Source organism: Aptenodytes patagonicus, chromosome 2, assembly GCF_965638725.1.
Source record: "Aptenodytes patagonicus chromosome 2, bAptPat1.pri.cur, whole genome shotgun sequence".
NCBI classification, from domain to species: Eukaryota; Metazoa; Chordata; class Aves; order Sphenisciformes; family Spheniscidae; genus Aptenodytes; species Aptenodytes patagonicus.
The window spans coordinates 36546827-36559748 of NC_134950.1; the positions used below are offsets into that span (position 1 = coordinate 36546827).

The following is a 12922-nucleotide window of genomic DNA, read 5'->3' on the forward strand; positions in this document are numbered from 1 at the left end:
ATAATATAGGAAAGTATAAAGGCTTTGTGAAAATAACAGAAATGGAAATGAGTTCACAGTTCTTCTCAGAACAAGCCTGTAACACTTTTAGATGATCTCCTGCAGTCTGCAAAAGAACTACCTTAACTACTTTAATTTATCAATATCCACTGTTCTCCAGAAAAACCTCCCGCAAAGCCAAACACAATGGTAGATGTTTCAGTAAAGCAGAAAAGACAGGTCACCTGAGGAGCCTTCAGTAAGCAATCCAAAAGGAGATTACAGTGCTTGGGGAAAAAACCTACGTGAACGTGAATTTGTAAACAAAACTTGATGCCATTGTTGTCTGTCACAGAAACCTGACTGACTGAAGAAGTACAAAAAACGGAACCATCTCAGGAGTTCACCAAAAATACCATCTCTAACAATACATTAAATCAAGGCAAGCTGGACTGTCCCAAAGCATGCCAGCAGCCACCCCTTCCAATGGGGCATTCTGTAAGTGGCCAGGGACACCCGAAACTGTCACTGCAACTTGGCTGTCCTTGGAATAGTTCTGGCATGTGCCATACCTGAGCTATTTAAAGCAATGTCTAACCCTTGCGGTTGCATCAGGAGTGACCCAATGAAAGATGAGTGAAGACACTCAACTCGAGATAACAAAAGTGCCTTCTGCAGTGAAGCTTATTATGCCCTTGGCAAAAAGAACATCTCCCTTTAAGAGCTGTTTTGTGAAGAACTTTGCTCCTGTTGGACTTTTATTTAACTTGGCTTTTAGAGGCTAGAACAGAAAAGCTTAGATAATCCTAGAAGGTTTTTTTATTAGTCCAATGAAGTGCCAGTTTTTAGGCAGGAGCTTAGGGGAACACAATAGCATTTCCCACAAGCAGCAGGCATAAAAGGTTCTCAATGAGGAATGAACCTGAGCCTCAAAGATCAGGTAAGACTTGCCCAAGCTCAGGAGTTCACCTTGTCATTCAGATAAAAATTTCCACAGACCAGGTTTGCATCCCGTGTTCTGTCTCCTGCCTTCCCCTACATTGTAGAAGAAATCCTGTATGAATATTCATAATAAGTAGCTACAAGATGACTTGAAAATTCAGCAAATATGATTCAGGCAGTTTGTAGGAGCTTAAGAACCGAGAGAAAACTACTGGTCTCATTGCCTCCACCACCTCACACATCTTCTCATTGTGCAATATTATGAGTTAAAAAAAAGGCTCATTTGTCAATATTATATATACTTACACATAGGATATGCTCCAACACCACCAAATACACTTTTTGGAAATAAGGGCTTGTTCGTTAATATGTAGACTTAATGGTTACAGTGTCTAAGTGTGCTTTTCAAAGACAACTTGCCCCTTTCCACTGTTGCTCAAAAACACTAGAAGGCCTGTCTCAGGTATGGTATGTGGAGTACAGGTATTCACTCACTCATAATGCCATAACATTCACATGGAAAGGATACTGTACACTTAACCACACAACTTCAAATGTAGGGCTCTTGTCTGGGTCCCAACCGGTGCAAATCAAATACACTTAAATGGAAATACACTTACTTATCCCACCTGAAAACCTGCCCTTATTGCATGCCTCCCCAAAGAGAGAGTTACCAAGGCATGTAAAGAGCAGATTGTGGTGGCTTCATAAAAAGATTTTACTAGAATACTTTTTTGATCTCAAAGTCACTTTGAAACAGCTGTGCCAGTGTCACATGCTTGTTCTCAATATTCCCTCAAAGGACCTAGGGTTCAGTGCTATGCGTCCAATATTCACATATCTTCATCAAATAGAAAACTCATGAGTCTGCCATATGTCATGATAAATACCATGTTTTTTTTCTGAAATAAGTAACATGCGGAAATCTCTTTGGCTTCCTGGTCAGTTGGGAGCAGTTTTTTGCTCTTCTACATCCTGCAACAAAATCGGAGACTCAAACAGAAAGGCCAGTTTGCAGGTTATCACATAGATTTCTTATGTTCTCGGCTTTAAAAAAGCAAGATGGAGCCTGTTCATCCAGACAGTAAGTGCAGCCCTTTGTTTCCAACAGATTTGGTCTGGATAATCCTTCAAACAACATCACCTTCACATCATTTAATTTATTAGTGTAGCTCCCTGACATCTGATTGTTTCCAAATATCTTATGTGAGAGAAGACAATGCACTGGCAGCTGCTTATGAAAACACCAAACGGAAATGCAACATTTTTAGGAGATATGATCTGCCTCTGGGTGAAGGGAAAGGCACAACACCCTGGTCTGTCCACTCAGGCATGACACAGCTTAAGTGACATGTCACAGCTGAAAATCCAGCTCGCGAGATGCCTCTGATGTTACTGAGGAGCATGCCGTAATGCACAAAACATTACCATCCTAACCAGAAATACTGCAGTACATATTTTAAAAGGTATATGCAATTGCTGCTGGTCTCTACTCAATTTATGGCAACAGCTATAAAAAAAAGGCTATGAGCAGTGGTAAAAAAAGCAGTCATCGTAGAGTTAAATTGCTCTCCTAACTTAAGAAGGACACATGGGGCTGGGGTAAATTGGAATAATGCTCTCTATCCATTACGGCACAGGATAGCTGTTCTCATGCAGATTGTACCTGCTGGTAATTCACTGTAATCTCATATATTCTAAATCCTAGCACGCTTCTCTGTGCAAGAGCTACTGTGTGATTCTGTGAATGGTTTCACAAGTACAGGCACACTCTAGTCGTGTGCAAAACGTTACCTATTAGATCTTATTTCCAAATACAGAGAATGGATTTCCCCAATTTTTAAAATAATTATTCTTGCCTTTTTTTCCCCCTTTAACAAGACTCATCATGAATCCTCTTTAATTTTCCTTAATGTATCCATGAAACCAGAGCCAGTGAAGCCCCTTCTCATAGCTCCAGGAAGGAAACATCCCTTCCCTCTGTTCATACAATGAATGGGGATATTCCCTGGCGCCAGTGCTTGAAGCCAGCGATAGACTCTCTGAGTATGACTCACCGCATCTTCGCCCCTGGCACTGCTTCCAAAATTTAAGCATCTGATTTACTGGGAGTTAAGTGTCAACAATAAACAGGTCAGTTCAAAGGACGTTTTACTCATTTTATTCCAATAGTACTTTTTAGTAAGTTCTTTTAATGAGTTTACAGCAAGACCTTTCAGCACACCACAGATAAGATCTCAGGGCTGGAGGGAACCTGTGTGTAACAGGTATTAAACACCTCCGGAGCAAGACAGATCAGATGGTAGCTCTATTCCCATGATACTTAGGCTGACCAAAAATGCTGAATCATGGGTTACATGATACTTCATATAAGAAGTATAAAGAAGGTAAATAATCTTTTAATGACCAACTCAGCAGTGAGCATACACAAGCTCTTAAAACAAAATCAATTAACTACTGCCAGTCTACTGTGGTCCTTGATGTAATATCTATTGAAAAAACAATATATTCACTTATCTTTCAAGACATTAAAACACTTTAGTTATTAAATATGAATTACTAGAATCAAATATAATCTCTTTGTCTTACAGTCACATTGACTGACTTTTATCATTTGGCACAAAAAATAACTTCACCTTAAAAGCAAAGAGTGGTAATAAGTGTCCTGGCCAGAAACGATAGTGAGATGAAGATAAATATTTATTACCAGTGACCATCCTCTGTGCTTTACCATAACTTAGTTTCAGCAGCCATTTGTCTTTAAACTATTGGGAGTGACAATGCAAACTGTAACATTCCTGGTAGTGCATTCAGATAAAGGCTCATAAGAGGATTCCCCCCCCAAATAAGTTGAAACCAGAGGTCAAACAGAAGTTCAACTCGCACATCAGCTAGAAAACACCACTTACCTTCAATGAATGTTATTATGCTCTGAGGTATACTATATACAATACAAAAACTTGTGGGAATTAACATAGTACAAAAGCCATTCCTCACACTTTAAAAAAGAGACAGTCTTAACTCTCTGTCACCTTCATCCTTGGTCTACAGTTAGATGGGAAAGCACAGAGAATATAAGCTTTTGTAGGGAGAAACGTTAACAAAATCAGGATAACACAGAACATGTAAACCGAAACTGAGAAGAGGACATAAGCAAGAAAAGTGTTTTGTTCATACAACATAACAAAGGATGTAAACATAAGAAAAAGTATTTCTTTCACTTGAACACTTTAATATTCTTAGTGCAAACATTCAGCTGTTGACAGACACCTTTCTTATGTGTGATAGCTCTTCTTTGCAATACAACCAACCAGCTAAAAGTCCTCTGAGCATATATGATGTGACCTTCAACCCCAAAAGAATAAGTAGTGTACCATTAATTAGGATTCGCCCCTGAATGAACACTGTGTGACAGGCGGAGATAATTTACAAGGACTTGCAAAGGAATACTGAAATGTCTTACATCACACTCACCTCTGTTCTGAAGTCATGGATAATGACTGCTAATTTGTACTTACCCCAAGACCACTCTTAAGCTGCTCTACAAAGTCTAAATAGTCATGAGAGTCAGCGTGAATTACATATAAAACAGACTTACGGAAAATAAGAATCAGGCCCCTAACGTATAATAGGTGTGTCCTCTCTTGGCAAGTCACTGTAGCAAGCCTAGCCATAATGCACCTGGTAGCTAAATAAATATCAGTGGCCTGAATCTCCTCTTTCATGCTTTTTTTTTTTTTCCCAGAGGAATTTTTTCACCTAGGGGATCAGTTACTGAATGCAGCACACAAACTCCTCATGATTTCCAGTCAGGCTTGGGATAATTATACCTTCTGTAATCCACAATCCACTAGTTAGCTGATAAATTACCGTGCTTTTCACAAAGGAGGAATACTCATGTTACAATCAGTAATGCAAAGAAAAAAAAAAAAACAACCAGAAAACAAAGCCCAAGAAAAAAGAAATCAACAAAATACAATAAAGATAAATGAGCCATGCAGTGAGACAAACAGACTTAACAGAGAACACTTTCAACCTCATCAGGTTTCACATCACTTTAAAGAAGGTAAACCCCATGCTGCAGAGCCACAAAGGCCAATATTTTACCCTTCTGTGTATGTACATCAACAGGGGTTATGCGAAAAATCAAGGACAGCGTGTGACTGACTAGTAATGTTTTTAATGACTTAACTTATTTATACTACCTTTTATACCTGATCAGTTAATAGTCACGCTGAGCTTTAAGGAAATATTTATGTGAGAAATAATGACTTGCACAAGAAAGACCTGTAGAATCAATCCCAAGCAATTACTCTCTATTCGTATCCAGAGGGCCAACCTGTGATATAAAATACCAAATGGAAAATCTGAGTGATATTTATTGATAACATTACTGTAAGGTACTTAAAATACTCTTGTAGATGAAAGGCGATTGAGTCAGTATCTTTGGGCAGACATAGGCTCTCCATTGCTCCTAGATTTTCCACTTATTTCTGACCTCATTCACTCTCTATTTATAGTAGATCATCTGCACTAGAAACATTCCCTATTTATTTAGGATTTAGTCCAAATGAGTTTCATCAATATAAAACAAGTGTGAGAAAAGAACCAGGCTATAAACATTCTATAAACAAGAATGAAAGGAAGAGCTCCTGCATTAACACTTTGAAAGAAACATTAAATTTATGGGTTGGTTTGATTCACAGTCGTTCCAAAGTAAGGCTCCTCTGATTTTAAGCGTACTGCACAGAACAAGATAACATAGACGTAGTTAAAAAGGCATCAGCTCAGCTAGGTTCATCCTTAATATCCCAGTTCAGCAAGGTGCTGAACTGTAAGCACCTATGATGTCCAGCTGTAGTCAATTCACATCCACTGAAATCAATGCTCATTCTGGTATCTGTTGAGGACTTTCATACTACTGATGGTATACTTTCATACTACTGTTGGACAGAGTTGCTACTGCTCTAAGGAAGCTGTTATAGGTCCAGAAACCGTAATTAGAAGACCAAATTATGACTTTTTTTACTTCCCAGCCAAAAACTCCAAGGTGAAAGACAAGACTTTTCATGAGAAAAATGGATGTACCATGACCCCACTCTGGAGAAGGTCTATTCTGTTTCAGACCTCTTTGCCATAAAGTTTCAAACTAGGTTTTGGTTTTGCTTCACTATGCATTGGTAAAATAACTTTTTTCAAATGGACTTTTCACAAAATACTGGTTACACAATAAGTATAATTAAATGCCTGGTCTTAAAACTCAGATGTTACTCTGGAATCAAATAATGCCAGACTCCTGCGAAACTCTGTGGCTTGGGGACCAGACTTTGGGACTTCTCTGGGATGTAGAACACACAAAATTACCATTCTTCCTAATTCCTGGCACTGCTTCTCATTTCATATCACTGTGCATGTCTGAAATGGCCGAACTTCTGGAAGTCTTTGTCTTAATTCTACTTAAAAAGCTTATGAATGAGAACATGGGAAAATGGAGGCAAATCCTGTATTCCTCAGTTAAAATCTCTACTGAATTCACAGAGAGCTTTGCTGAGGTGAGGACTAAGCAAGAACTGCTGTGCCTAGAAGATACTCATTGGTGACTAAGATGAGGTGCATGCCTGCATTTACTAAAATTAAAAAAACTCACATAGCAAAGTGTGCCTGTATTGTGCAACAGTACTTGACCTATAGTATTTCTTTCTTACTAGCTAACCATAGTTTTAATTTCTTGCCACACATACTTCTTGCTCTCTCTTATTTATTGTCACAGAACCTGTAAAGTACCACTCTTCATACACTGTCACCTTGTTGTGTCTCACCTTGCTGTAAGTGAAGTCAATGGCACGCTGTCGTTTACCTCGAAAGGAGCAGGATTTGTCCTGAGATGCTTAACCCAAAGTGGGACTCCCCCATAATTCAGTAAGCTTTGGATGAGACCTAGAAGGGACCTTAGCAGAATCAAGAAGTGGCAAGACACAGCCACATACCAAAATCACACCTGAGTGTTTATCTCTCATTCCTAATCTTTTATGTGAAAGGGATTAAAAAGCAAGCTGTTCTGTCAACTGCTTGGGTGCTACGCAGGATCTGAATGATTGAAAAGGCATCTGTAGGATAGCTATGCACATTGACATGGTTTAATCTCTTTCGATAGAAGTTTGAAAGGGAGCAAACATTTGAATTCGAGGCTTCACGGTAATATTTCCTCATCTGGTTCCCAACTTTCCATTCTCAAAATCCCACCATCCTTTCTACTCCTACAGAGGAAAGAAGATGGTTCTGCCTCTTGTTTCAGGACAAACTAGCAACTTAGCCCATAACGGAACAAAAGACGAGAAATCCGAAAGTGATGTTATCCAAACATTCAGATAAAACCTTGCCACAGAGCCTAACACAGTCTCTGATGGCTCCAGACTGTTTGGAAGTACATCCAACTGATTCCAGCGTATCTTGTTCTACATACAACTCTGCTTGTTTGCTTATGTTCCCCAAGTCTGAATGTGCTGTAGCAGTTTTTGCTCTCCTTCATGTCATTCAGCCAAGTTTCTACAGCTGTCTTGGAGATGCCATGGGTGTATCTGACTATAATTTTGGCTCATATATATATTTACAGACTGAGGGTCGCTAGAAAGAGAAACCGAGTACATGTAATACGGTGACTTCCAGCTGCTAGAATCACAGAAATCACATCAAATGGCATTAATTTAGACAGAAGGCAATTGAAATAATGAAAACTATTGCAACGTGTATACAAATGCAATGTGAAACTCCCTGTAGCAAGAAAGCATAGAACTATAACATTCAGTCAAACCAGGAGATGAGGGAAAAGGGAAATAAAAAGGTAAAAAATAATTAAAGAAATGGCCACTTTCATTTGCAAAACCTGAGGAGAAATCTGGCCTGGGTGGCCAAAGGGGGATTTTCTTAAAAGCTCAGAGTTGGCCTTACTCCTTTCAAGAAAATCCATGACAGGGCACTGCTAAGTCATGAAAAGAGTTGGGTCAATGGCAAGCACTCATGCAAGTTTAACCGTCCTATATTTCCTACATCCACCAAGCAAAAGAATGATCAAATCCTAATCAGTCATAGGCAAAGAACCTAAGAATCAGTATTTTAGTTTCACCCTATTCATCTGGTCCGTCTTACTGTGTTGACTCCTACCTAGTCTTAGGAAAACGCTAATTAAGCATGAGTCTCAAGCCCTGTAGGCAATAGTCTTCTTCTGTATGTTAAAAAAGAAAATGAGAAAAGATTACACAAACACACACATGGGTTTTCTCTCCCCTCAAATCAGCCTGCCGGGTACGGTGTGGGATGCAACTGAGGCAGTGCCTATGGCCGGACCATCTCCCAGCTCATGCGCAGCGTGTCCCAGCCACGTGGCTCCAGGAAGAGCTGCTCCGGCCTGCGTCCGGGAGGAGGAGAGGTGTGTTACAGACCACATCAGCGATGTTTCAAGCCGTGCAGGACTGAGAAGCTGGTCCCTGACTCCTGCAGGCTGTGTAGTGGCTGTGTCACAAAAGTGCTGGGGGGGGCTGATGGATGCTAGCTTGTACCAGGGGATCGCGGTGTGTAACACGGCCTCCCTGAACCCTTTCTGGCACAATTTAAGCGCATCTGCTTCCCCTCTGCTCCTTCTCCTGGAGAGGAACATATGGCCCAGAATATGTATCTCAGAAGCAGAAAATGTATTCATATCATTTTCTAAAATATTCTGAATACCTTCTTTTTTCTTTTATAAGCTTTTATTCTAGTTATGAACCTTATATTCTGGCACGATAAATAATTCTTTTACAAAAGTAAGTCCTTGCTTAAACAGTTAGGCAGCCCACAATGAAAAATTAAAATAAAAAAAATTGTGTATTGCACCTCAATAGTGAGAAGTTGCTATTGCAAGAAAAATCTTTGCCAGGAGTCTGGTTTTTGTCCATTCCACCATCATATTTTAATACTTACCTTAGTCCAACGGCGTTGCATCCAGTAACAAATCAACAACAAAAGAAAATAAAGCCACAGTTAAGCTTAACATGAACATCTAAACACTGAACATTTTCGCTCTGAGTGGTTCAAACTGGAGACAAGCTTCCACAATTTTCCTCACATTAAATAGTACCTCACATCACAAATAGAACACTGAAGTTCCTCAAGAAGCAAGAAAATCTTTCTTTTAAATAGCAGTACCAACATCTGTGTGTGCAGTCCCGCTTCCCTAACAAGGGTAAACTTTTCCACTGTATCAGTGAGACTTTTGCTAGTTTGCCTGTTAGAAGACAGCAGTACTGGATCAAGGCTTCAACTGAATGCTTCCTCATTTCTGCCTGAATATATACAAATTTTACATATATACATATGTAGGTATGTATATAATATATACTTGTTTATATACATGCATACATACAAATATATATGTATGTGTGTATATATGCTTTAATATTGGAATACTTTTATACCGAACACTCAAATTCTTGATCACAAAAATGTAGTATAAGGGAAAACATACTGCAATCCTTGCCCAATGTAAAACCACGCCAGACAGTGGCTCTTGACGCTATTCTTTGATAACCTACCCAGCACACCTTATGAGACACTGATACCACACCTATGCAATGCCTGTAATAGGACAAGTAGCAATACTGAAACATATGTTTCTCATAACCAAATGCTTTTCTAACAAAAAAAGTAGGTAGTCTTCTCTGGCTGTACTTTCATCGAAGAGTTTAATGTGAAGTCCATTAAAAATCACACAGATGTTTCTCATTATATACAACAAAAGTAAAGCGTAGCAGTTGCCTAAAATCAACTGAAGTCAACAGGATTCCTTCTGCTGATTTCAGAGGGTTTTAGGACAGATTTGGGTGTATTCACTTCATGATACGTAGATTTTTAGATTCTTCTTTTCTCTAAATATTTTAGTGAAAGTTGTTGATTCATGCATGTCAGGTACATGGGTCATGAAACCATTTTCTACTGTCTTTGCGTTAAGCACACTGTTTATCCTACCTTTGCTGCCACAGATGAGTTGGGTTTCTCCAGCAAGTCCCACAGCTTCTTCCTTTTCTCTGCGCAGCAGGTATTATCAAACTCTTCCCCTTCTCTCTCTCGCATTGTCTCTGCCTCTCTCCTCAGCTCTTCATTCATCTGCTCTTTCTTTTGATGGTATCTTGCCTGGCAGCAAGATTCTAAATATATCTCATCAATCCCCCAGTAATCAAGCTCCTGGCCAAAAGAAAGAGCACACATTTCTTCCATCATATGTAGTTTCCCTGTCCTGTAGAAATTCAAAATGGAAGTGAAAGCCCCTGGGTGTCGATCAAAAAAATATTCGTTTTCATTTAGATTATAGTCATCACATACTTCTAGCAGAGATTCATGAGTATTGCAGTCTCTGAGCTTTCCTAATCGTGTCCTTGGAAGTCTGTCCAAAGTCCTCCACAGCACTTCATGGTTGAGCCCACCGACATTTATTTTAACTCTCCGCGAGCAGGCTTTGCTCCTAATGATCTCCACTGGTTCTGGAGGCAGAGAAAGGGTAGACCTTGAAGTTTTTTTGTTGATCCCTGGTGGAGCCTTCTCAGCCATTCTGAAAAGGATGCAGTTGTAACACCACAGTCTTTAGCAGAATGAGCTTGGAGAATACAAATATTTGGGCAGAGTCCTCTTCAGATAGACAGCTCCATCCCTGAAGCTAAAAAAGACAAAAAATTAGAATATTGCAATGTACAATATATTCCCCAATCACTCTCTGTCTCTCTCCTTCCATGCTTTCATATGCAGATGAAAATTTAATGATGGTAATTTGGTCTCTCTACAGTGAGACTCTTTTGTGGTAGTATACAGAACCACTGGAACAGCGAAGAGCACTATGTTTAAGCAAAAGAAAAAATTCACTGGAATTTGTGCATTCATGAAAATCAGCTGTGACAGTTTGTACAGAGGACTTGTTTTTCTGTTGTTCGGGGTTTTTTTAAAACCAGTCTCTGATGCAGCCATGTTAGCTTAATCTGATTACTTGCCAAATAATATGTGAGGTATGCTAATGGAAAGATTGTAGAAAGAGCCATAAGGAAAAAGTGAAATGGGGGCTAGCTTCCCTTTTATTGAGTAATTCAAATTTGGGAGTTATGTTCTGAAACTGAATAAAACAATTAGAGCATATCAAAATCTCCTGTGAAACCAAACTGCTTCCTTCCCCCTCCCAACCCAAATCTTGATCTACTGTATTCTTTCATGGCTAAATGTTACTCACCAAACAATTAAATTGCCATTCTGACAAGCCAAATTTTCTAGCACTGGACACTGCTGATTTCTTTACAAATAGGTCAGAAGAATCCTAACTCTTCTGCAGCCAACTGAACGGTAATACATGTTTCATAGGCAAGTACTGTGCATACTGTTCCTTGGCTCCTCAGAAGAGTTCTTCTCTGTCCCACTTTTTCACCTGTTAGGTTGCTGCAGGGACGTGATTGCATGACAGCAATCAGCAATCTCAATTTTAATAATCCGCAAGTGCATCCTCACTTGCTGTGCCTAGTGCTGCAGTGAACTCTGAAGTCGGTCACCAAATTTGGAATATCAATATCAAACAGGAAGGAAGCCCACCCACCACCTCTACTATGGTCAATTATCTGACACAGTGCTTAAATAATAATGTAGCAATGGTATCATGGCCCAAAGGGCAGAAGAGTAAGAATGCTTAGACAAGCTTCTCTTCCGAAGTAGGAAAGTCCTCCTTAGTAATTTCCCTGAGTTGACATCTCCTCCCGTTCTCTGCAAATCAACAATTCAACAGTCTGGTCTTTTTTTTTGAAGTGAAATAACTCCAGCTTTAAAAAAGCATTTGATGTGAACAAGAATTTGATCCTTTTTGCAGACTAAGTATGAAGGTTGTGATGGGAGGGATTGTTACCTATAAATACATCAGGGGTATACACCAGGGAGGGAGAAGAACTATTTGTACTAAAGGACCATGATGGCACAAGAACAAATGGGTACAAACTCACCATGAAAAAAGGTGGAAACTTGAAGGGGAATTAGAAGGTCACAAAGACCAGATCCTCACCAGACCAGTGAGGATCTAGGATAATCCTTTACTAAAAGTACCAGGGAAAACAAAGAATTATTTCAGTGTGTCATCTGACATGCTTATGACAGGGTTGACTATGTTGCTAGTATAAAATTAGAATTACTAGATCTCATTATATCTAAACTTTGAAAGTTCCTCCACCAACAGATAAAATAATACTAAGGCTCAGCCATGTATGATACAGGTATTAACAGACTTCCACATACAAAAACGTCAGGGAAAACGAAAATTACCCATCAGAGTAATATTTACATTTACAGATTTTTTTTTTTTTTGGTTGAGTGCATAGCTCACTGTCTTGCTAACCCCCATACTGGCAACAGCCCAAAACACCACCATGTTAGCAGTTTCACTGCCAAGCTGAACCTACTTCAAAAACACAAGGGCCAAAATATTCTGCCTCTTCCCATCCTGCCTCCAGCACTGCGCTGTGAAGCTCCCTCCTGACGTCCCAGTGCAACCCAGAGCACCTCTGTGCTTATTTACGTAAGGGCTTAAGCCTGTAACATTTACCTTCATTCATGAAAAAGATAATCTGATAACTTCACTTGCAAAGATAAATGTCATATCAAAATCAAAGCCTTGACATCAGTAAGTTTACATAATGTATATCCCTTTCTGTTGTGTTTGTTTTGCGTTTTGCTTTTTTCTTCTTCACCTTAGGCTGATTTTTTCCTCTGTTTTTTCCCTCCTCCTCATTGCTTTAGATGCAAGGGGATGATGGGGGGATTTCTGAGGAGGCGGGGACTCAGGTCTTCAGAAGGTCTCCTCACTGAAGCATCTCCTAGTGGTCTGTGATGCATTTATCAGTCTTCTGACATAGAGACAACCACATAAACACTAAGCAGTTATGAGAGGATATTTCTCCACAGAAGAAATACTTACAACCTTTTTTGGAAAAACCCTTTTAGACTTTAA

The 12922-nt window shown here is 39.5% G+C and overlaps 1 protein-coding gene across 1 annotated transcript in view; it reads right to left on the reverse strand.

Annotated features, from left to right (window-relative positions):
* The window catches only part of KCNB2 (potassium voltage-gated channel subfamily B member 2), a 190759-nt gene extending 180198 nt beyond the window's left edge, over nucleotides 1-10561 (reverse strand). Inside the window, exon 1 of the mRNA XM_076332189.1 lies at nucleotides 9922-10561. Coding sequence (XP_076188304.1) covers nucleotides 9922-10500 — 579 coding nt within the window. The 5' untranslated portion in view covers nucleotides 10501-10561. The remainder of the gene's footprint in view (nucleotides 1-9921) is intronic.
* Between the last annotated feature and the right edge of the window lie 2361 nt (nucleotides 10562-12922).